General features: G+C 39.2%; 1 protein-coding gene across 2 annotated transcripts; it reads right to left on the bottom strand.

The window, feature by feature from the left end:
• Positions 1-4: 4 nt before the first annotated feature.
• On the bottom strand, positions 5-27,983 carry chd2 (chromodomain helicase DNA binding protein 2). 2 transcript variants are annotated; one of them, XM_063479708.1, is made up of 42 exons: positions 27,774-27,983; positions 26,283-26,349; positions 26,072-26,132; positions 23,965-24,023; positions 20,904-22,772; positions 17,087-17,321; positions 16,287-16,373; positions 14,973-15,034; positions 14,419-14,538; positions 13,885-14,058; positions 13,155-13,294; positions 12,838-13,063; positions 12,646-12,746; positions 12,356-12,397; positions 12,088-12,266; positions 10,181-10,305; positions 9,876-10,092; positions 9,702-9,791; positions 9,425-9,615; positions 9,133-9,321; positions 8,852-9,014; positions 8,550-8,702; positions 7,798-7,869; positions 7,295-7,444; positions 7,049-7,197; positions 6,867-6,963; positions 6,688-6,780; positions 6,375-6,548; positions 5,571-5,740; positions 5,415-5,456; positions 5,140-5,279; positions 4,908-5,046; positions 4,652-4,802; positions 4,257-4,379; positions 4,033-4,155; positions 3,754-3,894; positions 3,516-3,632; positions 3,242-3,420; positions 3,027-3,126; positions 2,758-2,947; positions 2,419-2,665; positions 5-1,858 (listed from the first exon to the last, which is right to left on the bottom strand). In XM_063479708.1, the coding sequence occupies exons 5-42, from the start codon at positions 20,963-20,965 to the stop codon at positions 1,573-1,575; spliced, it is 5,439 nt and encodes a 1,812-aa protein (XP_063335778.1). In that variant the 5' UTR covers positions 20,966-22,772; positions 23,965-24,023; positions 26,072-26,132; positions 26,283-26,349; positions 27,774-27,983; the 3' UTR covers positions 5-1,572. The 2 variants fall into 2 exon arrangements, with proteins under 2 accessions (XP_063335778.1, XP_063335779.1); XM_063479709.1 differs by lacking the exon at positions 14,419-14,538.
• Positions 27,984-27,997: the final 14 nt, after the last annotated feature.

The following is a 27,997-nucleotide window of genomic DNA, read 5'->3' as shown; positions in this document are numbered from 1 at the left end:
AAAGTCATTGTGTAACAAAGTTTATTACATATGTCCAAACATATGTACAACACATTTCTCACTAAGAGTGGTTTTTTTTGTCACAAATATAAATTATTTAGACTTTCTTAAAGAACATATGATACAGGAACTATAGCTTGCTTGATGTGGAAGAAAACATGGGCTGGCTGCTCACTGTAACAAATCGGTTAAGTACCCCTGGACAGAAGACGCTTGATTTTCCTTTATATACTTGTTTAAATATTTCTCAAATCATTAACTCTTTTGGAAAAAGCACACAAATTACCAGAGTGGGTCCCTTCACCAGTTTGCAAAGAATTACAATTTTGTACTTAAAAATGTGCCTGCGTGAGACCTCCGTATTGTTCATGAGCTGATATACAGTTTGATAATACAGACATAAATAAGGCACAAACGGAGAAGCAAAGAAAAAGGGGAAAAAAAACAAAAAAGAAAAATGGGGGTGGAGCAGGGTCAGATTTGGCACAGGAAAAGTGACTAAAGACAATAAACAGAAGGAAATTTCAACAGCAACTTCCTGATTATAATTCAAGAACAAAAATATTGCCAAACGATTAAGTACAGAGAGGAGAAAAAAAAGAAGAAGAAGCTTATGTCGCTTAAATCCCCCCCCAAGAAATAACTGAGTATTTAACCATCGTAATACTGATAATCAGGGATCGATTGAAGTTGTAGTGTTATAAACTTTCGTACAAGTTGTTGCAATAAATACTGCTTCCAAAGCTTTCAATTCATCGGGCTTACTAACAGTAAAGTGGTTAAAGTCAACAGAGCAGGAGGATTTCAATGATTTATACTACTACACAATGATTTTTTTCCTTTTTAAACACGTGAGAAGTGTGACTTTGTTAAAAACCATTGCTGCGCTTGTAGAAGAAACAACTTGGCTTGTTTCGTCGTTTAAGTGTCAACAGATCTCATTTTAACCCGCATGGTGAAACTCCCATGGTTCGGTTCGGCTACATGTTCGACACAAAACATTTTGAAGGTGCAGGTGAGAACACGGTACACATTCTATCGTACGGAAACCTTCTTATGACATCATTTGCACTTAAAGCTAAACGCAAAAATAAAAGTTCATGTCATGGTTCCTTTGGGAATTATCCCATACATTTACCATTCAAAAAGGCCAAAACACCTTCAGGCACTTTTAGGATGGAGATCAGGCTTTAGTTCTTGTATCCTAAATTTTCTTTATATAATAATAGTCCATGGGACTAAGCATCCATGAGCGCGCCACTCAGTCTTACCGTGATTAACTGATGAGTTCGTTTAAATAAAGTTGCATGTTTTAGGTTCTTTGTTTTTCCATCTTTACGACAGAAAACAAAGTTCTTCCTTCACGGCACAAATTCAGAGCCACAGTCACTGTCGGGGGCGGGGAAGAGCAAAAAATAGTTTGGTTTTGCTGGTAACGAGGGTACGTGTTGATTCCCTTTTCAACTGTGAGCTTATGTTTTGGCCAGTCCAGACTTGTCCATCAGCAGCAGCATGTGGCTTTGACCCTGGACTAAACACTTAAATGAGTTTTTTCAGCCTGTCTGGGCAGACTTAAGTTTTCCTGTTGTTCCAGTTCGGATCTGCCATGGCATTCAGCTCTCCAGGCCTCTCCAGTGGAGAGCGGGAGTCCTGTGGCGACTTCTGAGCCTGCGGGGAACGAGGGTCTAGAAGTGGAGGAGGTTTTTCAGGGTGGAACGGCCTGTTGTAATGATCTGGCCCTGAAGGACCTGCAGGTCTGTGGTCCGGCATCCTCCTGAAATCCTGAAGAGGACCGTCTCTTCCCTGGTGGTAGTTAGAGCGGAAGTCATCAGGACGTCTTCTTTTAGGGTCTGGATGCCTGAAATATAGTTGAAAGTTCGTTAAACTAAAGAAACAATGGTTCTCCTTGCAGTGTAGTATTGTAGGGTCTTTACCTTAAAATATTAAGCACCTTGAGGCAGCTGTGTTGTGATTTAGTATAGTATTAATCAAATTTATTTATCTCTAAAAATAAATTTGTTACGGTAATCATAATGGAGCTAACATCTCTGTAACTTGGGTGAGAAAAGAGCTTATTATGCACAGTGAACACACCTGCATTAAACAGAGAACTCTCTCTAAAATGTTGCCCTATTATCTCCTAATGTGCCTAAATAAGTCCCCTGATACTAGACATCCCTTCACAGATATTGGTGTTACCATCAAGGCTGACGCTTTTTACATTTCCTCCTGTTGTCTGTTAATTATTCTGTTTTTTCCTGAATAGAGGAATTTTTGGTGCCACCTCATTTTTGTATTCAAAATCTGAAGTAGCTACATAGTCTGACTTCTCTCAACAAAGTGAAAACATTTTTACTTGAGTATAGTTTCTGGCTAATCTACTCGCCTCTGAAGGTCACCATATTCACGTAAACTCACCTGTCATAGTAGGGTCGGTGACCCCTGTGGTCCCGGTCGTTGCTGTACTGCTCGTATGGTCTTTTTCGAGGAGAGGAGTTGTTGCGGTAACCGCCCGAGCTGCGATAGGGGTCTCCGTGCGGCCGTCGATCACCGTAGTGGTCCTTATAGCGATGAGGGTCATAGGGATGATGCCGATCTCCCTGCCACGATGAGTTGCTGTTACCTGGGTAGCTGTATTTACGGTCCCTCTGCCAGTCTCCTCGATCTGTAAAAAAAGAAAAAAAAACACAAGCAAGCTGACATTAACTGACCGATGTCTGATTTTTCTCCCTTTGAATAAACATCAAACACACGTACCGTCGTTGCTAAAGTGCCGCTTGTTAGCGTTGTACGGTTCTCTGTGGTGTCCGTGGGGTCCTGGCTGAGTGGAGTGCGATGCAGTTCTGGAGGACGGCTGAGTCCCCGTGGAGTCTCGACTGGAACCAGACGGCTCTGGCCTGAATGACTTTACTCTCCCTGAAACGTCCTCCTTCTTCTTCTGCTCCTTCTGCAAATGTCACAGGACAATTTCAGTGCTGCTTAGCCACAGTATAACGGGTCAGGTTTAATCCCAAACAGTTCCTCACCTCTTCCTCATGCGATCGCTTCTTCTGTGCCATTTTGTAAAGCTTGTGTAGCTTCCTTGCACCAAACTCTGTAAACTTGGACACGAAAATCCAGAGGTTTCTGTCCAACCCCCCCCCCCCAAAAAAAATAACATAAATAAATAAATAAACGATCAGCAGAAGAGACAATCGTCATGTTCAGTTACACACAGAAAATTCCCATTGTAATTTCTCACCTTCGCCATATTTTGACGTGTTCGGGATCGCTGTAAGCTTTAAGGCACTCTGTGATGCGGTCTCCAATCTTCAGTAGGCATGTGCGTGTGTGCTGGAGCTGCTCCTGGTCGCTTAGACCCTCATCTGGTTTGTCCAGTTGCTTCAGGGCCTTTTTCACAGGCCTCATGCGTTCCTTACACTACAAACACACAGACAATGATTAATGCAATGCTTTGTTCTTGGGCATTCAAAAAATAAATGCATAAATGTGATTTGTTCACAAGAGAAACTCACAATACTGAAAGTCTCCTGGTCAAGTTCATCGTCCTCCTTTTCTTCAATGGGAATTGGTTCAGATCCAGCTGTAATATGAACTGGACCTTGAGTCTTCTTCCCTTTGGCTCCTTTAGCCTGAAAGAGCAGACATCAAAACATCCTTCAGCTGCACGTTATAGCACAAATCCTGTCCAATTTAGCCTGTGTAAATGTGAGGAAGGCACTTAAATTCAGGTTATCAGGGTCTCTGAAATACCTTTTCTTTTCTGGGCTTGGCACCCTTCTTTTCTTTGTCCCCATCTTTTTCCTTTTTGGGAGTTCCCTGTTTTTCTTTGTTCTCTTTGTTGTCCTTTTTCTTCTGTCTCTTCTTCACAGTGGACTTTTCTGTTCCATCCTCCTGATTAAAAACATATATAACAGCAGGTCATTAGTCATTATTTATTTACTTTTACTACCATTACATGTACTGCAGGCAGGGCTGCGTCCACACGTAGCCTCTAACATCCATAACAAAGTATAATTCAGTCTGACCGACCTTGACCTCGCCCTCTTCTGACGGGTTGTCTGACAGGCGGGGGGAGGAGATGTCGTTTCCCTGCTCGTCTTTAAGAATCTTGTTTTCCTTCTTCACCCGGGGCTTCCTCTTCTTCACTTTGACCTTGAAGGAAAAGACAACGAGTGAGGCTGAGGTACCGAAAGTCCCTTTGTGTACATGCAAATCCAAGTTAATGAGATACTCAGTGATTAATAGTAGCACACCTCCTCCCCGGTTTTAGCCTGATCTGTGCTGTCTTGTTCCTTTTTAAGCAGCTTGAGAAGATACTCTGCCCTCGCCTGCAGCTGCTTGGCCTGAGGCTTCTTGCTTGGATCATCTGGAAGAATCTGTACAGACAGATTTTATTGTTAGACTCTTTAATTAATCTGTAAATTTTGTATATCCATAAGGAGTGCAGTGAATATGAAGACAGAAATAAAACTGGAAAGAACTTAAAACAGCATTTTCGAAAGCTTTTACAATAGCTCCACGAAGCCATTTTTCTTTAAATGCTTATAATAAAACTATTTTACATCGTGTGCTTGTGTCATTTTTGCTGTCTTCTACACTGAAGCTCTACTTTTCAGCTTAGCAGTAAAAGTAAGCATGTGACGCTTGCCTTATCGGCGAGTTTAAGGTCAGAATCAGTCTTGATCAGATCCCAGTTGCCAAAGCCGTGCTCATAGATGCCGAGCAAGAGCTGAATGTCATCCTGCAGATCCCAGTCTACATCAAAGTGAGCCACTTTCACCCTGCACGTCAGCTTAAACCTGGCAGAAGCAAAGTGTTGGTAGTTTTAATCCACAACAGAACATCAAATCTTCAACATGATACAAGACACTGTGTTCCTTCTTATTTCTACAGTGATATCTTACTTATTTCTCTCAGCCGGGTTGGAGGGCACAACTTTGTGCAGCGGCTCGAACTCTTCCTCGTGCTGGATGATGGACTTTGCATTGACTTGCACTCCTGAGATCTTGATATTAATTCCTCGTCGCTTCCCAGGACCTTTAGCTGGAATAATAATAATAATAATGATGATGCTTCCTCATTTTTGCCACTCAAAAAACTGTATCTTTATTAGCTAAATGACTAAAAGCGACATACCTTCGACTGGGTTCTCTTTAAGGTGCTCCTCGTGCTCCTGCACTGCAGTCACGCAGCTAGAATGAATCAGTTCACCGAGCCTCTTCAGGTCTGCGATGGATTTGTCCACCAGTTCAGAGTCTCGGGCAATGGCTTCCAACCTGGACACACAAAAATAAATAAATAAATAAGTAAGTAAGTAAGTAAGTAAGTAAGTAAGCAGCATTTAAAAATTCATAAATACATTTTAAAAAATCTGCTTACTGCTACCTTAACATCTGTGACAATAGGCTTACCTTTCAAGTGGACATCCAAACTTCTTGTATGCCTTGATGAACCTGATGATGACATTATGAATATGTTTTTATTGTGCTGACGAAAAGATGCTTTCAAAGAAAACCGAATGTCACTTTAAGAACAATAAGAAAAACAACACACGGGAGAAGTTTTACCTGCGAATCTCCGCATCAGTGAAACCCTCCACGTTGTTTTTGCGAGCTCTCGGCCTTCCTCGCTTCTTTGGCTTCTTGTCATCATCGCTGTCATCGGTCTCACTTTCAGAGCCTGATGAACGGTGCTTCAGTTTGGAGCCCACATCACTGTCACTGTCATTGGCCTGAGCCTAAAAGCCAAAACAGCCACATATTGAGCAGCTGCCTTTTTTTCAGTTTTATGTAACTCTTATGTGTAATAGTGACATAATCCATAATATATACTCAGTCACGAGGCTATGGGTTCATACAATTAAGGGTGATGCAGGAAAAATAATGGAAATGGACAAAATAATGCAAAGAAAATGTCGACATAAAGTCAATCACTCATATGAACATTACATCAATTCCAGCTTTTCTTTTCGATCGATGCTACACTGGATCAGCTGGGAGGTACTCAGTAGGAAAAGCACTTTGCAAAGCCTGAACGCTGGGAGCTTAACCTCCACCTCACATCAACACCCAGAAGAGGGGCATCTTGCTTCAATAAACTTCAGCTGAACTTTTAATAAGACCAAACTGATGAGCTTTGTATGTTCACTATTCAGAGGGCCTCATGGAGGCTGGATGAATAATGAGAGGGCTCTTCCATTTGGCCATGCAGTAAGGGAGATTAAATTGTCTTGTGGGAGTTAACAATTGCATAGTCTTGCAAGCTTTCAAGGCTTTAGCTTGTTAGGTAGATGCTGTCATTCATCTCTTTCTTGTATATGTGTGCAATATGAAACAGAGACCAGTGCTGCTTTCACAAATAACCTTTCCTACCCGCTTATTAGAGCTTCTGCTTCGAGGCAGCATGAAGATGTCCTCCATCTCCCGCTGCTTCTCCTCCTCTTCAATTTTGCGACGTTGCTCCTCGGGAATTATGTCATCCCATTCTGGAATGGGCTTCTCCTCGAACTCTGGAGTGCTCTCTTCCATACTGGAGAAATTGGCCACCTGCATTGACACATCGATGAGAGAGAAAGAAAAGAGAGGGGGAGGAAAAAAGAGACAATTTTGATCAGTATTTTATAAAGAATAAATAAATAAATAAATTGGTTTGGTCTTTGAGGATGCTGTAACAGCTTGCAGATACCTTAAACTGCGACAGAAGTTCATCTGTAGCACTTGAGCCTTGATCACTTTCTCTGGTTTCGGCCAACCTCAAAATCTCATCAATGTCCATTTCCTATAGAAACAAAGATAGTCTGTTTTAACTCCCAAATATGTGAAAACAATTTTAAGCACACATAAGCTATTCACCCATTCTGATACCTGTGGTTCAGACTCCTCGCCTTCAGCCTCTTTGAAAAGATCTTCTGCACCAAACTTGAGAATAGCGGTCAGTTCTTCTTTATTGAATGGGTTTGAACTGTTAAAACAAATTAAAAGTGTTAATCACACAAAGAACGTCCACATCCGCTAAAACCCTCACTACTAAATTCTCAAAGTCTTACTTTGTGTTTCCTGAGTTGCTGTCCAGAACAGTTCGACCAGTCGTGTCCATTCTCTGAATGACAAGATGGTCCAAAACCATCTTCTTCTTCGCCCTCTCGATGATGTCCTCCTCCACTGTTCCCTTCGTGACAAGTCTGTATATATTCACCTACGAGGGAAGAGCGCAGATACATTTTTATACAACAATCTCACTAGTTACAAAGCACACCTATGATTACAGACGTGAACCTGAGCGTTAAGATTACCTGTTTCTTTTGACCAATCCTGTGAGCCCTCGCCTGCGCCTGCAGGTCGTTCTGAGGGTTCCAGTCAGAGTCAAAGATGACGACGGTGTCTGCCGAGGCCAAGTTAATACCTAAACCTCCAGCTCTGGTGGATAAAAGGAAGCAGAAGTCCTACAAAACAAAGAAAAACAACAGAAACAATTATGTGAGCAACTGGAAACTAACTAATGGCGCTAATTATGCCTCACTGCATAATTTATAAACTATATCCTTCACCAAATTTGCCATATTCTGTGTATGCAATAAAGAGCAGCCCAGGAAACGTGAGGACATGCAGGAAATGGTCCAGCTGGCCAGGGTGCACTTGAGGACTCTGCTATTAAGGGCTTTAGAGCCCACGTGCCTTATGCCCCAAACATTTGGTCATCGAACAGCAATTGAGCCAATAATAAAGAAATTGCTGTAAGTGTATTCTACGTTGTTAAAATATTAGAATAAAAACTGAAACTCTTTTATTTACATACCTCTGAGCCTTCTGCGTTAAAGTGGTCAAGTGCTTGCTTTCGGATTTCTCCCTTTATGGAGCCGTCCAGCCGCTGAAGAGGAGACAAGCAAAGAGAGATTTACCCTTTGAAGATTTTCCCGCTAACCTCCGCATTACTCGTCCTTACATGCCACGCATTGCACTGACTCTATATGTTTAGACTGATCACAACAGCCTAAGACTAAGACCGTAAGCAAAAACAACCCGAGTCGAGTGACTTGCAGGAGTCCGTCTGGTCTTCAGTAGAAAATAACTTGTTGATATAAATAAACACATGAACTCTAAGGCCGGGAGAAGTATGCGTGCAACAACACTGACATCTGATGCCGAGTCTAATCTGCCCAGTGCAGCCATCCCCAAAGGCGCTTTCGCTGTAAACACCAATAAAAGCAACAGTCAAAGCCTGAGGCCTGCCTCTATTCACTGATGTTCCCACTGATGGTGGCGTAGTTATCATGAACCGGAGGCAAGGCGACAGCACCAAATGTATGGTAAAGGTTATGACCAACAATTCTTCAGAAAAAGCTAAATTCATTTCACTGTTTTTATATTCCATCAGGTCTTCCTGATCTCTAACAACTTATCAAGCAAGAAATTGCATCTCACAGGAGGTGCATCACTGCCTTCCTAACTGTGGAGAAATCACAAAAATGAACACCACAGCCTGAATAACCACACCAATCAATCCTTAGTGAAATCTAACATTAGCCTCCTATTTTTTTCTAATCTTACCTGAAACGGATATCGTTTCTTAGACAGGTATTCAGCCAGAATGTCCAACATCCTGACCATCTGGGAGAAGATTAGGACCCTGTTGCCTCTTTCTCTGAGCCTGGTCAGCAGCTTGTCCAACAGTACCAGCTTCCCACTGCCCCTCACCAGAGCCTAGAAGGCACAAAAGTCGACGCAAAATATCAGTGAGCAGGAAGAGCCGTGTTTTCTTTCTGTGTTAAGCTGCAGCTAGTCTCTTTTGCAGAGCAGAGCTATCCTGGGGTGACGCTCGGAGCTAAATCGGGTTCACACTGAGACATTACCTGCAGGTGTTCCTGTTGCGTTTCAGCGTCTCCATCCTCGGGCTGTTTAATGAGGAAACTATGGTTGCAGCACTTTTTAAGCTCCATTACGATGTTCAGGAAGCCGCTGGAGCTGCCTCTGGTGCCTTTGGCAAGAGCTTTGTAATTCCTTGTTAAAATCCACCTGGAAATATTCAGGAACAAATCAAGTTAATGGAGAAGAGAAATGCAGCCGCTACAAATGGCATTTATAAGAAAGACAGAAGCAATAAATGTTACAGAAGGAAGAAATAGAATCATACTTGTAAAATTGTTTCTGCTGTGCGGACATTTCTACACGGAGGATTTGCTCCACCTTGGCTGGGAGAGATTTTTCCACATCTTTTTTGACACGCCGGAGCAGGAAAGGCTCAAGGACTTTGTGAAGACTCTGATAGCCGTTTTCCCTTCCCTTCCCATGCTCATCCTCAAAATCCTCCCAGGAGTCAAACCTACGATGCACAGCAGATACAGGAAATGCCACTCGTGTCACACAGGATGCCATTTACCCCACTTTTGTTCAGTAGAATGCTAAAAGTGTGAATCGGGACGTACTTGTCAGGCATGAGGAAGTGTAAGAGTGACCAGAGCTCTTTGAGCGAGTTCTGTAGCGGCGTGCCGGTAATGAGGAGCCTGTGATTAGACCTGAACTCCATTAATGTTTTGTAGAGCAGGGAGTCATCATTCTTCAGCCTGTGAGCTTCATCAACGCCCAGGAACGCCCAGTTGATGTTTCCGAGCACCCCCTAGAGTCAAATTTTAAGATGCCGTCAGTGACCGACTCTCAAAGTATAAACATTCATTAAAAAAAAGAAAAAAAGAAGAAGCCTACCTTGTCTTTAAGTAGAATCTCATAAGTGGTTAATAGTGCATTGAAACGGATTCTTTTGGTTTGATGGTTCACCCACTCATAATCACGGATCTGCACAACACAGAAGCACCAGTTCAAAGTATGCAACTATATGTAGAGCCAGCAGGAGGACAGAAGTATTTGAATTCGGCCTACTATTTTCCTGCTCATGACGTCGCCAAGGTAGACCACCACATTCATGTCAGGGGCCCAGGTGTCGAACTCCCGCTGCCAGGAAGTGAGCGTGGAGAGAGGCACCACCAGTAAAAAGGGCCCGTAGAGCTGATGCTGGTGAAACAGGTAAGACAGGAAGGAGATTGTCTGGATGGTTTTTCCCAGCCCCATCTCATCAGCGAGGATAACGCTATTGCACCTACGGAGGGAGACAAAAAGATAGTTATGCAGGCTTTGTAAAATCATATTTGGAGGGGAAGGGGGCGCCCTTTGTTATATTTTTTTACCTGCACCAGGAGTGAGCGAGCCAGTTTAACCCATCCAGCTGATAATCTCTCAGTTCAAGGTTGGAGTCCCCAATATATGACGGCTGCTTCTTCAGAGCAACAAATCTTGGTCTTTGCTTTAATACCTGAAATGATAGAAACACATTCCTTCACTTATGAGGAGCAAAACATGCTCACGTAAAACTAAAAAAAGACAAAACAAACAAAGAGACAGACCTGTAATTACTGGGCTTTTACAAACAATTACTCATAGCACTCAGTAGGATCCACATTCTACTGTGCATACTTGGTATGCAGCTATTGATTATTTTGGTAATCGAGTAATCTATTGATTATTCCATTGATTAATTGGATGGGAAATACTTTTCTCATTGCAATTTCTGAAATGGAAACCAATGTTTTAATGCAAACATCTGTCAAAAAAATAAATAAATAAAACAACTTAACCCTTTTTCAATTGTATTGAGATGCAATATTAAATAGGGCTGTGCGATATGACCAAAATCTCGTATCCCGATATTAAGACATCTATCGTCCGATAATGATATAAATCACAAAAATGCAACATTTTCTGTAAATTCTGTGAATCTCGGGCAGCTCGACTTGCGTGAAGTGTTTCCAGCTGGGCGTCATGGACCTAGAGTCGAGTGTTTTAACTGATGCATGAAACTATACATTTTTAGACAGAAGTTGTAACCGCCGCCGTTTCCTTTGTGAGTATTTATTACACAGCGTGCTGCGGGGAAAAGCCTGTTCTAACGTTTGAGTCTAAGGTTTATTTTTTAGCACCTGACGGCTCTTTTTTGCTTCTCATCCCTAAACACTCTGCATCTTTCACGTGATTCAGTTTATTTTGAAAAGTCTCAACAGGATCTTGAGCTTTATTGTGAAAGGTTTATGTGGAAAATAAACAAGCAGACACGCCGTGGTTTTACCTTCGTTGTTGCTAACGACAACGCATAAAAACAAGTGCTTGTCAGTCTGTAGTGTGGTTATATTAAATATAAGAGAAAGAGAGAACTTTAAGAAATTAATATAGCCACTACAGTGACCATCAAAATGATGAAAAAATATTGCCGTAAACAGTTTATTTTGCGACACCACGAAACAAACAATAGCGTAAAATGAAACGATAGACGTTTTTATATCGTCATCCGATATATATCGTTATATCGAACAGCCCTAATATTAAATTTCATTTTTTAAAGAAAACATTCATTTTTTCTACATTTTTTATGCAAAAATATATAAATAATCTAAAGTACAATCAAAAGGTCAAAGTCAATAAAATCACATGTCTATAAAAAAGTAGCCCAAGTATATTTCTATTGGCTTACAAAAAAAGCTTTTATTTTTATATTTTCAAATATTAACGCAGTTTAATTAATACAATATCTTATATTATTTAACTTTCAGTCTGAAAAAATGTTATGAAAGCCTTATAATTAATCAGATGTAGTACACCCCATGCCCCCCTTTAGACTCACCCCTGTTTGCTGCAGGTATCGACTCCATGTAAAATAGGACGGCTGCCGTTAGCTTACAGTTAACTCATACAGCTTGCTGTATAAGTTAAACGTGTATCAGACTATGTTGACAGATAATCTGCATGTTTTAATAAAACTTCTAGAGGCCTAGTGCAGACTTTTGTTGTGTAAAACAAACAGCAGCGGATTAAACAACAACAAGGTTCGCTTTCCTTCACATCAGAATTTGTTGATCAGGTGCTTGAGGAAGGATTCCTGCTAGCTGCTTCCCAAAAGGTTTTAATTGTGGTTACAGGAACAGCTGTTTTGGAATCACAAATGTGGCTTGAAAATCCATTGGTCGCTTGTCACATGGGTGTGAGTATCCTACACTGTGCTTTGGATTAAACTGTGCTTTGATAGGACTCCTTGCAGTCTTACCTTGCAGTCTTTAGAGGGAACTGTTTTGCTGGAGTTTCGGTTCATGAAGCTGTCTATGCAGTGCTGAAACTTCTTTCTAACCAAAGCTCCATCTTCCCAGCTGCACTCAGAATAGGGCAGACCCATCCACTTGCACAGGAACTCTGGTTCATTGGAGGACGGAGTCTTATGACTATGAGCTGTTCATTGAACGGGAAAAATGTTAGAAAGATGATTGCAACAAGAATGGTTTTAACAGAGATGGTGGGGAAAAAGTTTAGCAACTTACAGGGGAAGTCAGAGGATCCTGGTGTTTTTCCTGTTTTTGTTGCTGTTAATAACAAAAATAATTTTAATGGTAAATGAATTGGTTCTTATTCTTATATTCATACATCCACCCATGCACAAACACTTTCATACAAGCACCATCTATCTAACAGTCGCACACCAAGACTGGAGCAGCCAGGGATTAAACCCCTAACTACCTCCTGAGCCACAGTCGCCCCAAAAATATAGTTTGCCCACAACTTACATCGAAACTGTATTTTCTGCAAAAGGGAGAACATAATGATTTCTTACCGATGATACGCTCCACAAACTGAAACTGCTTGTTCAAGTCAGAGGTGAGCTCTTGTTGGCAGTTATGAAATTCAATGTCCTCAGGGGACGCCTTCCTCAACCTACAAACACGGACAAAATTGATGGTGAATTTCAGGGGTGGTGCACACTTGAAAAGAAATTCTGTGTAAATGCGAGGGCCGGGATTTTCACCATGAGTTCAGTTCATCATTTTTCTTCTTAAAGTTCTCCAGTTTCTTCATCCCCTTGACTTTCTGCTGTGTCAGAGAGTCCATGCTCTCCCACGTGTTGTGGATGTAGGACCAGCCCTTCCACTTAATCAGGTAATGAGTCTCCCCTTCATCCTTCTCGGGGTCAAAGCCTTCGCACGGGTCCCCATTTTCCTCTACGGCATACACAGTAGTGCAAGCCCCAGTGGCTACAAGAGACAACACTGACCTTTAGACTCCACAGAAAGCATTTGAGTGAATATAGGTTTAAAAATAATGAGACGAGTGAAAAAGTATCACCTCCTTTTTTGCCAGTCCTGGCGTCCATAACTTTCTCGATGGTTTCGCTGTCGTCGTCCTGCTGCTCCTCACACGCGTCACCTGTCATTTCGATCAGGTCATCAGAGTCCGTTTCAAAGTCATGTTGGTCCTCTTTATAACTAGAGCACAACAGAAAGATGTGATGAAGATTAGGTGGTGCATGCGAGGTAAAAATGTTCCTGGACCCGTTTTAACACCAGCACTTATCTTTACATTTTTGCACGCTGTAGTGCCATTTTTGGAGCATTTAAACTTGCTATACATCAATAAAAATAAAATGCACATATAGCTGTGATAGGACTTACAGGAAAGAGGGAAAAAATCCCAGGAAAATAATATCACTTCCTTCATAGCTCATACAGCAAGACTGACGACACATATTCCATTCTTGGAAGTGCTATGAAGAGCTGATAAAGCACCTGCGTCTGGATTATAATTTTATTTTGTTGTGTGCACTTTTTGTTGATTTCTACAAACCCATTAATGAAAGGCAAAGGCACTCTGGGATATGTTGAATTCCTGATATGTAAGTGTAACTGATCTGGCTTTATATGCAAAATAAAAATACATTTCTCAATCTCATTTGGCTAAAATTTTACTGCCATTGAAATGAGTGCGGACACTCATAAAGGGTTAATAACACTGGTCATAGTGAAAACTCTAAATTACTTTTAAGAAAATATCCTTAACTTTAGGTTCAGCAATTCACCTTTTGACTTTTGTGGCACCCCTTCGTCGCGTCTGCCTCTTTGGAGTGTCTTCCTCATCCTCATCGTCGTCGTCGTCATCATCGTCGTCCTCTTCTGCCGACGACTCCTGTTTCCGGGACTTCCTCGTCTTCTGAGAGAGCTGCTTTTTGGCTGTTGACGATTTGCCCTGAGGCCTGTAAAACAGAGTTAAACACAAAAACAAAAGAAAGAAAGACAAAAGCCACTTAGACACGCTAAACCAAAATTCCTGGCTCATTTGTTTCACACTTTTTTTTGGTTTCTGATTGTTTCATAGGTGATTCTAAAAGCCTGAAGCAGCCAATAGCATTTCACACAGAGCACAGCTGTAGCCAATTTGAGCAAAAACAAATGAGATGTTCGGACATGTCACAGTTTTATCAGGCTGGAGTGTTAAAATATTTTTACTCAAACCAAAGAAAAGTCAAACCAATCAGCTCGCTCACACAATATGAAATGATTTAGAGATGCCCAGTGGGTAGCTGTCTGATGGCCAGGCTTCACTTCACTCTTACCTTCTAGCAGGAAGTCGTCTGGATCTAACTTTTTTCTCTTCCTGCTCACTGTCTGTACTGTCGGAAGCCTCCTCCTCCTCCTCCTCTTCATCATTTGAGTCATCATCTTTCCAGATATTTCTTACAACAAAGAAATGCCACAAGTTCACCCTCAAGGCCCATGACTTTGCCATTTTACCGATTTTAATTGAAAAAATAATGGCCGTAGGGTGTTCATCACAGCCCAATTTTTTAAAACCAGGGTTAAGCCACTAATTGGATTTTAATGTCGAACAGTACCTGGCTGGCTAAAACTAACTGAGCCCATTCTGAGACAAACAGATACCCATTTTAAAATATGCTTTAAATGATAAGGTTCACAATATGAACACAGGCTGGCAGCAGAATGACACAAACTGACATGAACTCTAAAAACATGGGTTGAGTTCAGTGCAAGTGTCATGAAAATTCAAAAATATTGAAAACAATATTGTGCTGTACTGACAAATTATAAATAAATGAAATAATGGTGAGATTATAGTCCTCAATAAGGTATTGACAGTCTCTATACTTACTCCTTTTTCTTAGCCCGGGAGGTTTTCCTTTTGGGGCTTTCGCTCTCAGACTCACTGCTGCCCTGCAAGAACAGCCAGCAGAAAAACACTTCAATAACAAGAAGCACTCCGACAGCGCAAACCCTCCACCAAGGCAGCTTATTCTCTCCCTCTTTTAACAATACTTTCTTTAAAGAAATAAAGCATTCTGTGGTCAACTTGAAAGAAAAGCAGATGTGAAATGTGAAAGTGAAAACCACAGGTCAAATGTTACATGATATTTGGATGAAAATTTGAAATGTGATATTTAGAATCCTCATTTACCAGAATCGCTTCATAAATGTTGCCAATACAAACAAAGGCAGCAGAATTTTAAGCATAGTTTTAAAGATAAGGCATTTTATGCAAGTTTCACCTTATTTGACCTTGAAGAAGAGGTCAAAGGTCCACAGCAACATGACATTTACAATCCCCATAAAACATCCTATATGCCTATATGACATAATCAATCATTTTGATTGGAACGAGAGAAAATTGGGAACGGACGGTTTCAGAAAGACGAGTTTTACAGGGATATTCGATGTGTCACGCTAACACAAGGCATTCACAAACTGCTGTGCTAGTGCTACCCATCAGCCTACTAGCTGATAGGTGTGTGGTATGAATTTTTCTTCGTTCTTGAGTTATGAAATTCACAAGATTTTCAGAAATCTTTATTTCTGTCCTCAAGTTCAAGGTCACTAAAATTCAAACTCGTCCAAGATTTCTAGCAGATCGACCTGTTGTATTTTGAATTTTAAAATCCAACATCGTCTTGTTCTCGAGTTGTCGCATTCACAAACTTGGGTGTCCGCCTGCCCAGCTGGGCAACAACAATACCCACAAAAAACCCCGATCAACCATGGATTTTATCAAGCATTCTTCAGATTACCATAAGTTTTCAATCATTCTGGGCTAGAAAGGTAATTCAAATGCTGCCTGAAAGATGAGCCAAAATGACAATATAAGTTCATTAGGCCTGCATGCAACTTGGGTGATAAAGGGTTAAGTTGACCTTAAAGATCTTGGCGGCTGTAAGGCAAATCTGTATGTATCGCTAACATGACGCCATTTTTACACCTCTATAAAATTTTATCAGAATTCACTGCAATCTTTAAAGCTACAGGCAAACACGCACGCAAATGCTACCCAAAATAACCACCTTGGCGGAGAGAATAAATATCAAACAGACCAACACTACAAAACATCCACTAGATGGCGTGCATGGCTTGTTTATAGCAGCTGATGTCAATGCAGATAACTGCAAACCAGTACTGCTCATTCACATCTGCTTACCCCAGCTCCAATGTTTAATCGAGCTGGCTCCTGCCTGCTCCGATTGGACCGCCGGACACCGTACACATCTGGATGTTCTTCCCACATCTTTGAAAGAAAACAATCAGATGCTATAAAAGAAGCCACGGGTTTTCTGTATTTCTTTTTGTAAATGTAACATGTCGTCTTTTCTACTCTGCTGTTGTAAGCTTGCACTACAGGGCTGAAAGTAACGATGAGTGTGTCGATTTTTGCCTCAGCTCATTTCGTCATTACTGCAAACCATCCACAAGCCACTGTGACACGTCAAAATGCATAGCTCTGTCAGACGAACGACGACTGTATATATATATTCAGTTTACGATTAGCTGAGAAAAGAAAAGCAGCAAATCTTCACTCACGAGTTAAACATTAACTGGGATTATTCAGAACATCAATTGTTCTGTTGACTCTTAATTGTTACTGTAACCTTTTATGGCCTTTATCAAGGATTTATATCATTAAAGAATAGCCTTTATCCAGCTCCACCTAAAATTCAAATAATCTTTGCGGCTGAGTGTCTGTATCACGTCTGTGGGAGAGTAATGTGAGCACATTGCATAATCACGATGACCTAGGACACAGCAAGAGCCTGACACAGATAGAAGGACAGTCTGGATAAAGAAAAGCTTTTACTGCAGAGAGCTAAAGTCCAAGTTTCCTGCATGTCACACCTTCATGATCAGATTACCACGCTCATGAATTAAGTCATTTCCATCACCACTGTGAGAGGGCAGGAAGTACAATCTGGTTGAACACAGAAAGTCTCCGATGACCTTTACCTTCTTCACATCAGCCAGGCGCTCCTTCTTTCTAACTGGCTTGTCTTTGACCTCTGCTGCGGTTTGCTGTGACTTGGACTCTGCAGATTCGCTCTCTGATTCTGAGTGACTCTCTGACTCTGAGGAGCTGTTTGACTCGGAGTTGTGCGATCTCCTCCTTTCACTGCCATGTTCGCTCTCTGACTGACTTCCCGACTCCGACGCAGAGCGGTTGGATTCCTCTGAAGCCGAAATGCTACAGGAAAAAGAATATGTTCATTTGACTTTGTAGTCAATGATGGGCTATTGCTCAAAGAGCTATGTGCAGCATCATGGCAGTAACAGGAGTTGTCGGTGGCAGCAATAAAAAGAATAAATATATATATATATATAAATAAAAAAGAAAGTCTTAAATTTCAGAGCACACCCCCACATGAAGGGCACAGCGAAACTGCAAAAGCTGGATGGCATCAGTAATTCGTGACTTGGCCGAGAGGAAGCAGAAGCCTCATTACATCATGCTCCATGTTCCTTACTCAGCTAACTATCTTATAATAACCTCTTTCTCTCCAAGGCTCACAAATCCTCTTACAGGCATTTTAAACAGGCCTGCAGTATACAGACCTGGTTTCACAACTGAAATACATTAAAACTGGGTCAAACACATTTAGCAGCATCAGTCTTTTCCACTCTGCCATCCTCTAAATGCTTGTGGCATAATGCAAAGCTATGAATTACCACAAGAAATATATGATTAGAAAATGCAATAAATAGGTGAATTTCATCCGTAGAAAAGATTAAAAACAGCCAAAGAATTTAGAGAAGCACCGCACCCATCTGCAAGATTGGTCACTGTTCAGTGTTTATTGATCACTCACTCCTAATCTTTTAACTCAATCCCTTAAAACCACATGAATGGTCACAAGGAAGGTCATTATAGTTGGGAAACTAACAAAAATACTACTACTACTACTACTACTACTACTACTACTACTACTACTACTAGTTAATCTGGTAAGAATATGTTATCATGATATTGCTGATGAGGCTTTGATACTTTGGAAGTCTACAAGACTTGAAGTCAACTGATTCTAGAAAGTTGTCAGTTTTTATTGTAATGCGCTTACTCGTTTTTTTTTTCTGGCATGGGTCCTTCATACAATAAAAGAGAGAAACTAACACTGAAACAAATCAAAACGAAACAAGCAAAATTACACTGGAAAGTAATTTAAATCATTTACAAAAAATCCTAAACTATAACTATAAGCTCTGGCCACAAGTACACATTTCTTCAGTTTAAAAAGTTTTAAGGGCAGCTTGGGCTGTGAGCAGTTTAATAAAGCTAAGTTATTCTGTGCTGTACTTCATGTGAAAGTTTTATAGAGGCCTGAAGAAGTATAAGGATTCAATGAAATACAAAAAAAAAGACATTTCATAAGCCAAAAGGAGATAAAACTATAATGCATAAAGCAATAAGAATTTTAACTATCTCATCAGATTAATATTTTTTCTGACGCTTTCAACTTTGATTCAAATGAACTGGCCTTATGCGTAAACATATAGGTTTTGGCTGGAAGTTTCAGTAAACAGGGGTTATCAGTTGATAAATTTCTGTGTTCAGTTATCTTTTTGGACACAAGGTGTCACCAGAGCCCAGCATGGCTGGGCATAAATCTCAAGCAATCACTGCCTTTTACAACGGATCACATTTTAAACCATGAAAAAGGCATCGTGTCCCATAAATGTTTTCATTAAAAAAATTTGGTGTCACTTCATCTAATGAGCATCATTACTTTTATTTTGAAAATGGAGAAAGTGCTTATAATAACCATCTTGTGCCCTTTTTTAGACGATGGGAATTATGCTAAAGGCAAAAATAAATTAACATGGTTGAAAGTACGCTATTACAGCATAAACATAAAATAAGCTGTTTCTATTTTGCACAACCTCTATGTTGCGCTCCTTCAAAGACCAAACTCGGAAGTAGATGGCTTCTTCCGCTTTAAGTGAGGTCAGGAGTGGGCGGGTCATAGAGACATTCTCGAATTATTATTGGCTGGCGTGTTGCTAGGTGGCCACCTAGCCTATCACAGCCCTCCATGCAGTCTTCCTAGCATCTGAGGTCTTCCTGTTCCTGTAGTTCTGAGCTGAGTTTTAATACTGGTAAGTGAGCAAGCTGGGTACACAAAGCAAGGGCCATTTTGTGACTCAGGAGAGTATGTAAATGCTACTTTCATGTCATTTAATTACACAAACCAGATAGATTTTGATCATGTTATTTTGGTTGCTCTGAATGCTCATAGTGCTCACCTCTCAGTCAGGCTGTCAACACTGCAGAGGACACGTTTCAGTCACACTAGAGGAAAATACTAAAATGGCTGCCACAGGATCACACACATAGAGACTACAAGTGTGATGTAACCTAACTGCAGTGTACAGCCAGTGTAATGCTGTGAGGGTGCTTGCAAACTGCTGTGTGTCTTTTTCTAAAAACAGTCTATTGAGGTCAGGTCGCAGTATTTGCTCTGGCAGTTATTCTAATACTGTTAGAAAACAGCATTTATGCACTGAGAACAAACAGATCCTCCTCTTTTCGAGAAAGAAAAAGAGTTAGTCACCCCAGCATTGTCCTCAAACCATGCAAGATTATTTGATGACATCTTTATTGATCAACAGATGTTTCCACTGATTTTGATATAAAGATTTGGTGTACCTGAGGACCACAGGGCCTTGCAGACATCAACAAAACACAATAATAAAAGTGGACAATAGGGCAAGAAAATGCCACTGTGTTAAAGTATTCAGACTCCAGGCCAGAGGCCTTTACAATCAACCCAGCAGGAAATACAAATAAAGCTAGATTTAAGTAAAAATTACCACTGTTTAGCTTCAAACATTCAAAATATACATGTTCAAAAAATACATTTACATCCATATACCCAAAATAAAATGAGCACCATAATCATTTAAATGTAGTGGACATGAGGATAAGAGAAAAAAGGTTCCAATTGAAAATGCTTATACAGGAAAGTAAAAATAACACCTTACAAACATGTTAAAATTCTGTTACATAATGTAAGGATGTGAACACTGACATAACCTCTTTTTTACTTTCAGCAGCTGTAAACAAAACAAAACAAAAAACAACACAAAAATTGTTTACAACCACTGAGCTTTAATGGCTTTTTAATAAACAGAAATAATCCAGTATTAAAAGGTAGATGTGCTAAAACTTTAAAATATTTGGCCAAAAATTTAAATACAGAATAAAATAAAAAATAAAAATAAGTAGAGACTGACATAAAGGGAGAACTGTGGGCACTTGTAAGGTCCAGAAACTATCTGGTAAAGTATGTTACATATAAAACAGTTGTAACACTGTATATATTAGTGTCCAATGACAAATCAGTGCACTGTTTCAGAAATAAATCAAACCCCAAAATCAACAACGTTAGTTAAAAAAAAAAAAAATGGTGCAATGCAGTACTAACTCCAAAGACAAGGTCATATAACATTATAGCGAACGGACATTAAGACATCTGTGACAAGTTTTTTGCAGAATATACAGGAGGAAAGGCTTTCCCAGTGGTCTAACACATGCATCTTGTGGGCAAAGATCCATAACACAGGCCTGAAACCTCAGTATTGAGTGTAAGAAATGGTAAGGGGGGAAAAAAAATCAGGGTGTGGCTATTAAACAATAGCAAGGTCATTCAAGACACTAGTGCACGTCTTCAAAACCACGTCGCATATCTAACACAGGTGATCAACCATGCTTGACAACGTAAACAATCAAAGCAGAAACGAAAAAAAAGGTAAAAAAGTATAAGGCTCATACCTTGATGCATTGCTTTGAGTCGATCCTTCATCCTCTTGTTTTTTACTTTTACTCTTCATCATTGTTGTATCCTGAAAATCTGAATGGATGTTGCTTTTGTCCTGGTATTTACTGCCAAAAAGTTAAGAGGAAGCATGAACTATCATACAAGTCCCACAAGATTGCTTTTGCTCAGGTGGCAGCTAAAGCCTCGGCGGTGCGACACGAGCAGGGAAAAAAGCAACAAATCGAAGAAATTAAGGACCATTATTTACATCGCTGGGTCAAATAGACCTCACAAAAACGACAGGTGCTCTCACAATAAGTTAAATGCCTTTGAATGTCTTTCAATATAGTTCACAGATCGAGCCGCATGCCGTTAATTCTAACTGCGTCATCAGACGAAGCAGTAGAAAAATAATATTTAAACATGAAGAAAAACAGTAAATTAAGCTTGACACAGTGTAAACATGTCAATTCAACGTGGAGAAAGGTGCTAGTCCATAAATGAACTATTAGAATCTCGTTCGCCCTATAACACTTTAAATATGCCTCCGACGCGAATAAAAATAAAGATGTAAAGATAATTACTTAATAAATTACAAAAACAGCCTTGTTTCTATAAAGCTCGTAGGCCCCTTGCATTCTTCATCTACGGAGAGAGCGACAGAGGAGAGGCAGCAGCACACTAAAAATGGAGGCGCGCCATGGCTGCCAGAGACCAGTATGGAAAACAACGACGAGCGCTTCGCCGGAGCAGACGGCTCCTACGGCTCGAAAAAACAGCACTAAAACGGAACAAATCGCGTAGATTTTCGTTAAAAACACGAGCGCACGATGGTAGCCCTCAAAATTTCATCAAAAATCGAGCAGTCTCGGTCGAAAAACAGGCAAAAGAAACGGTCTAACGAAAGCCCATGGCACCCTTCCCAAGGCTCAGCCGCCATCTAGAGCTCCTTCCCTGCTCTGAAAGCTTTGCCTTTGATTGACGTTATTTCCATTTACCCCACACTCAGGTGATGTTTAAGTCCCTCCCCTTTTATTATGTTTTTAAAATTCGTTCATATGAACTTACATACATTTTCTGCCCCAGGACACAAGCCTCAAAGTGAAACCTTTCTTGCCCTTTGATAAAAGGTAAGAATACTGAGAGGCTGTAAAAGTATATATTTTGCACCAATTACATCACTTCCTGCGCAGACAGGAAGAAGGACGACCAGTAGCCATTTTAGAGAGCCTTTGGAAACCATTTGGGCTCTGACCAGAAAGCTTTCAAGTGAAGTGTATTTTCAGGTGTTTTAGGGTTAGTTAAGCTTCATCAGTGGGGCTAATTAAATGGAAAAAGGGGAATTTTAATCACTCCTTTCTCTTTTATCTTATAAATCAACTTGATAAATTCCAACACGAGTCTGAAGCTCAATTTCTATGGCCATACCTTGATAATTATTGACACAAAGCCAATGAAAAGTAATGTGATATTTTGTATGTATTAACAAATACAAAAAAGAACTTCCGACTTTAGGTACTTCAACGTTGTCAAATTTTTTCGGCAAATGTGCCCTTGATATTTCTCTGCTAATGAAACAAAGCCAGGAAAAAATATACGAGGTCACATACTTTATTTAAAACAACATTTGAATATCAAATGTACAAAAGGCTGACTTTCCAAAATCAAATGTTAACTTTTCAACGAGTCCACTACATAGCCAGCAAAGGTGTTCCAGAGTCCATGTTGTAGGTAAAAAAAAAAAAAATAATAAAAATCCAAATGTCAAAGTCCAGTCAGAAAAAGTTTTCATCTTGTCAAAATTTGGCTAACCGCCAAATAACTTGCCATCTTCACGTTAAACAACGTAGTCTCCACTTCAGCAATATCCAGTTGAATGGGGTCTTGATAGGATAAAAAAAGAAGGAAGAATTGTAAGCCCACAGTGCAATGTCCAGCAGTTAAAACCAGGTATCCTAAACTAGATTACAATTATGCCAGTCAAGCAACATACGTAGCTAGCTTTCAGCTGCGCTAGCAATCACTGTGCAGGTGTATTTTGTTTTTTGAGAGTTAAGTGTTCCTATGAACGCGGAATTGATTAAAAAGGATACAAATAGTAAGTGAACTGTAATAAAATGGCATAGCGATGTACTGAATGCGAATTTAAATTCGATAGGGTTCGCAACTCAACTTTGTAACTCTTGATACGTTTACAATGAAACCCAAGACAATGTTGTGTTGGTCCCAAGCTTTAATGGCTGTGGTACTTTTTTGTAGTGCTTTAAAAAAAATTGTGTGGGTTTTAAAGTAATTAGCACAATGAAATATGGGCTGAATAGGTCTTCCAGCAATTTGCGAAAAGCATTTCCTCAACTGACCACCAGGAGTAAAATGAGTCTAGAGTTGCACCTAAAGTCACATCAATCAGTTACGTATGCAATCTATTCACGCAACAGCTTTGATGTTCACACAAATTAGGAGTAAAACAGCACAACACAGGTCTGTAAGCAAATATTACTATATGAAAAATATGATCCACTTCATCAATTACCAGACTAACCAATTACATGAGCAACAGATGAACAACACATTAGCATCCAATAACTGTTAAAGCAACAGTTCAAACTATGGTCATTTTCAGTTGTCCACTATTCAGCAACAAGTAACTGTGGTTTGGTATTGGTCTTGTTTTATCAGGTTTTCAGCACAATGAAAATCTATAAGATTTGGCAAAATTAAGTATATAGGTAAATATGGATTTTTATTAAATGCCTATAGGAGGCAATACAGGCAACATCCCCAAAAATTGCTTGTAGCCACATGAAACTGTTGTGTGTATCCTACAATGAAATTTATCGTCCCAAACTTCCCCTTTGTTAATTCATTTTCACAGCTGTTTTTTGCTAGCCTCTTAGAACTAAAAGTGAATGTCAGTCATAAAACATTGACAAACTCTACCTAAAGAACACCTAGTTGAACTGGATCTAAATGTAAATATTCTGTTGAAACTTAAATTTGCCAATCAAAAAGCACATGACAAACGCAATCAGGTAAAAAAAAAAAAAGGAAAAAAAAAAAAAAAAAGGAACTTACAGAGCTGTCTTCTTTTTCTTCACAAACTGAAATCTTCTCCACAGTGTCTTCTGTCTCCACTATAGAAAAGATGAGGAACAATGAATGACACCCATTTAAAATATTCACACAGAAAGATTTCCAGCTTCACAGGTTTTAATGAGCTTTAAGTGCCTGGACCTTTTAATTCTATAAATGCTAATTCTAACTGTCAAAGATGGCTACCAAACACTCCTTTTCCTTGTTTCCAGTTGAGTATGATTTGAATGTGAGGAATGCATTTCTGTGAAAACAAAACCAACCTTTACAGCAATAATGACTTGAAAGATGATGTTATTTAACATAAACGTTAAGGAGAAATGGTCATATTTAAACTCATACTGACTTCAACCTTTGTTGTTAATGTAAAATCAGTATTTTGTGCTTTAAAAGATCTTATTATATATACACAAGTACATATTATATGGTAGATGTACTGGACTGAATGACAATTAGAGCTGGCAGGATCTTCTTAATCGTTTTGCAGACTTGTCTAATGCAGATAAAAAATACTTGGCAATTTATAAGTCACTGTCGAGACACTCAGGTTTTGGTGTATGATACATTTATGTGCTGTGTAACTCAAGTAGCTTCGCAAGTTAAAACTATTGCAATTCTTTCTTTTCAAATTTATTCTATCAAATGAAACACTTTGTATTGCTCACTGGAGAGTGTTTCCTTTATGTTCTGTGTGTGGGGATATCTAACCTGTGGATTTATTTTAGGATTTTTACAGTTACTTCTTACGATTAGAAGACAAGATTAATAAATGAATACTTTTTTTTTTTTTTTTTTTTTTTAAATCACACCTGAAAAGGACACCGAAAGACTTGAATTTCTGTGCGGAGAGCAAATTGTGGTTGCCACTTTATTTGGTTTGGCAACATTTATGGGAAATAATCTGTTTTTTCCATTTTGAGAAAATTCTTAGTTACTTATACTTGTTACCCATCTGTGCAAGAAATTTTCCAAAATGGTCACATTCTTGGCTCCAAGTACTTCTACAAGACCCACAAGAAGCATGTAGGTTACATTTGACTTTTAAAAGAAAACCTATATTCGTTCATTCCCACAATCCAGGGACTATAACCATTTTTATGTTATAGTTAGTGACTTTCGAGTTGAATTTTGCTTCCCAATTTATCAAACATTTTAAAATGTAAAATGTAATTGAATGTGGAGCATTTGCAAAATTTGTCAACTGCTTCCAGACACAAAAGTTCAGAGGAAAAAAAAGGTTCAGTGACACTTTAGGTATAAATGATTAACAATTCTGCCCCAGAGGAGTTGAATTGCGGTTTTTAACACTTTAAGTTTTAGTACACCTGCAAATGAGATGCAACAAAAGTTCTTAAGTGGTAAAACATTAAAAGCAGAAACGTTAATGATGATGTGCTAAAGTTTCCAAAGCCTGTCGTTTACACATCGGTTACAAAAACATTGTCCCAAGTATAATTTACGATCACACACGAAACGCATTTCTTGCCCATGTACTACAATTAGTGTCATCGTTTAAAATCTGACACAAGAGTTATGAAAAGAACAATTCTTAAGATTATTCACAGGTTAGCTAGTCAATTGTAAAATTATCATCAACGTGTTACAAATAGAGATGTTCTCTTAAAACCATACAATAGCAGTTCAATATTAAGCAATTTAAATATTAATGTGCTGTAAGCTATAAAAATGTGCGAAGTGATCTTACGTGTCTGCAGTACACTTTATTCTAAGTCGAGGGAAAATTATTTCAACCTAACCGCGCAACGTTGCCATCCATAGTAAGTGAGCTCACTAATATACATTTGGAATTTATGTGTTACATCATACACTAGGGGGCAGAACTGTGTTTGTTCAGATGCGTGGACGTAGCGGTACTTCCTAATAATGACTCTGATGTACAAGCAAAAAACATAAATGTGGACTTTACAGCGTTGCTTTTTTTTAAAATCAAATTAGTAAGTTTTTTTTTTTAAATTGTTATTGTGATTTTTTTTTTAATAATTCAGCACATTTTTTTAAGAGTTCAAAGCTCAAACTGCTTATAAGAATTCTTCTAAAGACACTCAATCTGCCTTAAAATGATACTTACAGTGTCCACTTGCAGCACGGATCACTCAAATTCTTCAATTCACGTTGGCTAAATGTCAACCCTTTGAAATAACAAAAAACAAAAAAAAAACTTTTTTCAGAAAGGAACTGTGACAACAGCACGCCCTACTGGCTGCAGGTATGCAACAGTAAAGACTAACGAATGGTAAGACTACGCAAAATACCCTGGTTGGTACAAATATAAAACATACCATTTAGATAAGGCAAAGCAATCTCCGCTCTTCTTTGACGTCATTTGGGAAACATCATACCGAATCCCTGCAAAAAACAAAACATTATTTTGATTATTCTAGTAGTTGCAATTAAGAAAATCAGAACTTACATAGGCATACAAGCCAGTCATAAGCAAGCCATCTGTTTTAATACCTTTTTAAAGCAATATTTTAGGATTATCCAAGACCTCATTAACATATTACCATATTACAAAAACCCTAAATAAGTATTTACATATTTAGTTGTTACTTAGTAAAAATGTTTTATCTTTGCGTGCTTTGTTGACTCAAAACACGACTAAATTTGTCTTAAACAGTAACATCCATTAGAGAATACCTTAAAGAGGACATTTTGTTATGTGTAGGGTGGTACTAATCCGTTGGATTTAACGATATAGTCAAAGTTAGATGTATTATGCCATAAAAGACTAAATATCATCTGCTTTTATTATGTGTTGCATTTCCCTTTATATGTTTAAAAATCAACAACCTCATCCATGAGACTGAGATATTAACATGATTTTATGTCTTTATTTAATTTTATTACAGAATTTAGAATTTCCTTAAATTCACATACTTTTGGTGAAGCTTTCAAGCATAACTTTTTCTTTACATGATTTACAGATGTAAAGTGACTTGAAGAAGAAAATTTATGTGAATATTTAAATGACTTCTCCCTTCAGTACCTCAAAGGGTTAAAAGCCAACACCCTATTTTGTATTTCTAAGTATATCTTGGCTTTTATAAGGTACAGAACCTACATTTTCACAATCAAGTTATGTACTGTTTATGTATGGTGTCTAAAATAAAAGGATTTTAGTTAATAGTCATATTTTGGACATTTTAGCAACTTATCACAATTTATGTAAAGTATTTTTAATTAATAAGCAATGAGTATATAATACTTTATTACATCTGGCTAGAAACTATATCTGAGCGGTCTGTGTTAATAAAATGTAAGAAATCATCTATTTTTAAATATTTTTTTCATCTAAAACTCGATGAAAAACCTCAAAAACCGAATACTGTGAAAATAAGCAAAAATGTACTTAAGGTTGTTGCGTTAATATCAATCAGCTCCCGATACAACATTTTTAAAACGAAACTTTTGCTTATTTTTGCTGGTTTTGTCGAACAAATTCAGACAAGGGCATTTGCCCTTTCAAGGACAAAGCAAATTTTAAATGCGTAGGTTGAAATAACTCCAAACAGGTCGCGAACAAATACACTTTCAAAAATCTAAACTAAGCTAACTCAAAACTGCCCTTACAAACATACAAAATCCACAAACTAAAAAACAAATACATGCAATTTAAACTCTGCAGACCGTTTTCTTTTTTCTTCGCTAACAGCACACCATAGCCATTTTTACCAACACTGCGCCTATCTGTCGTTCTTTCCACCATATTGCTTTACACGCCTGGCTCGTATTTTTCAGCTATTAATGTATGATTACTCTTAAGTTCTTACCAATTTCCCGGGCCGTGTCTATCCCCCGTCATCTGCCTCGGTCAGTGCCGCATTTTTGCGCGATTTTCGCCGTTTTGGTGGGTCTTTGAACCGCATCGCTGAGCCCTTCCTCCACTCCGTCGTCGACGCCTTGCTCCTCTGCTGCGTGTGTCCTCCTCTCTGCCTCTGCCTGAGCTGATATCCTTCAGCGGCTCTGCCCACTTTTGCTCTCAACGTAAGCCAAG

The sequence above is a fragment of the Pelmatolapia mariae genome, linkage group LG7 (genome assembly GCF_036321145.2).
Source record: "Pelmatolapia mariae isolate MD_Pm_ZW linkage group LG7, Pm_UMD_F_2, whole genome shotgun sequence".
Taxonomy (NCBI): domain Eukaryota; kingdom Metazoa; phylum Chordata; class Actinopteri; order Cichliformes; family Cichlidae; genus Pelmatolapia; species Pelmatolapia mariae.
Note: the sequence above shows the minus strand (reverse complement) of the source record. Positions and strands in the feature narration are given on the sequence as shown.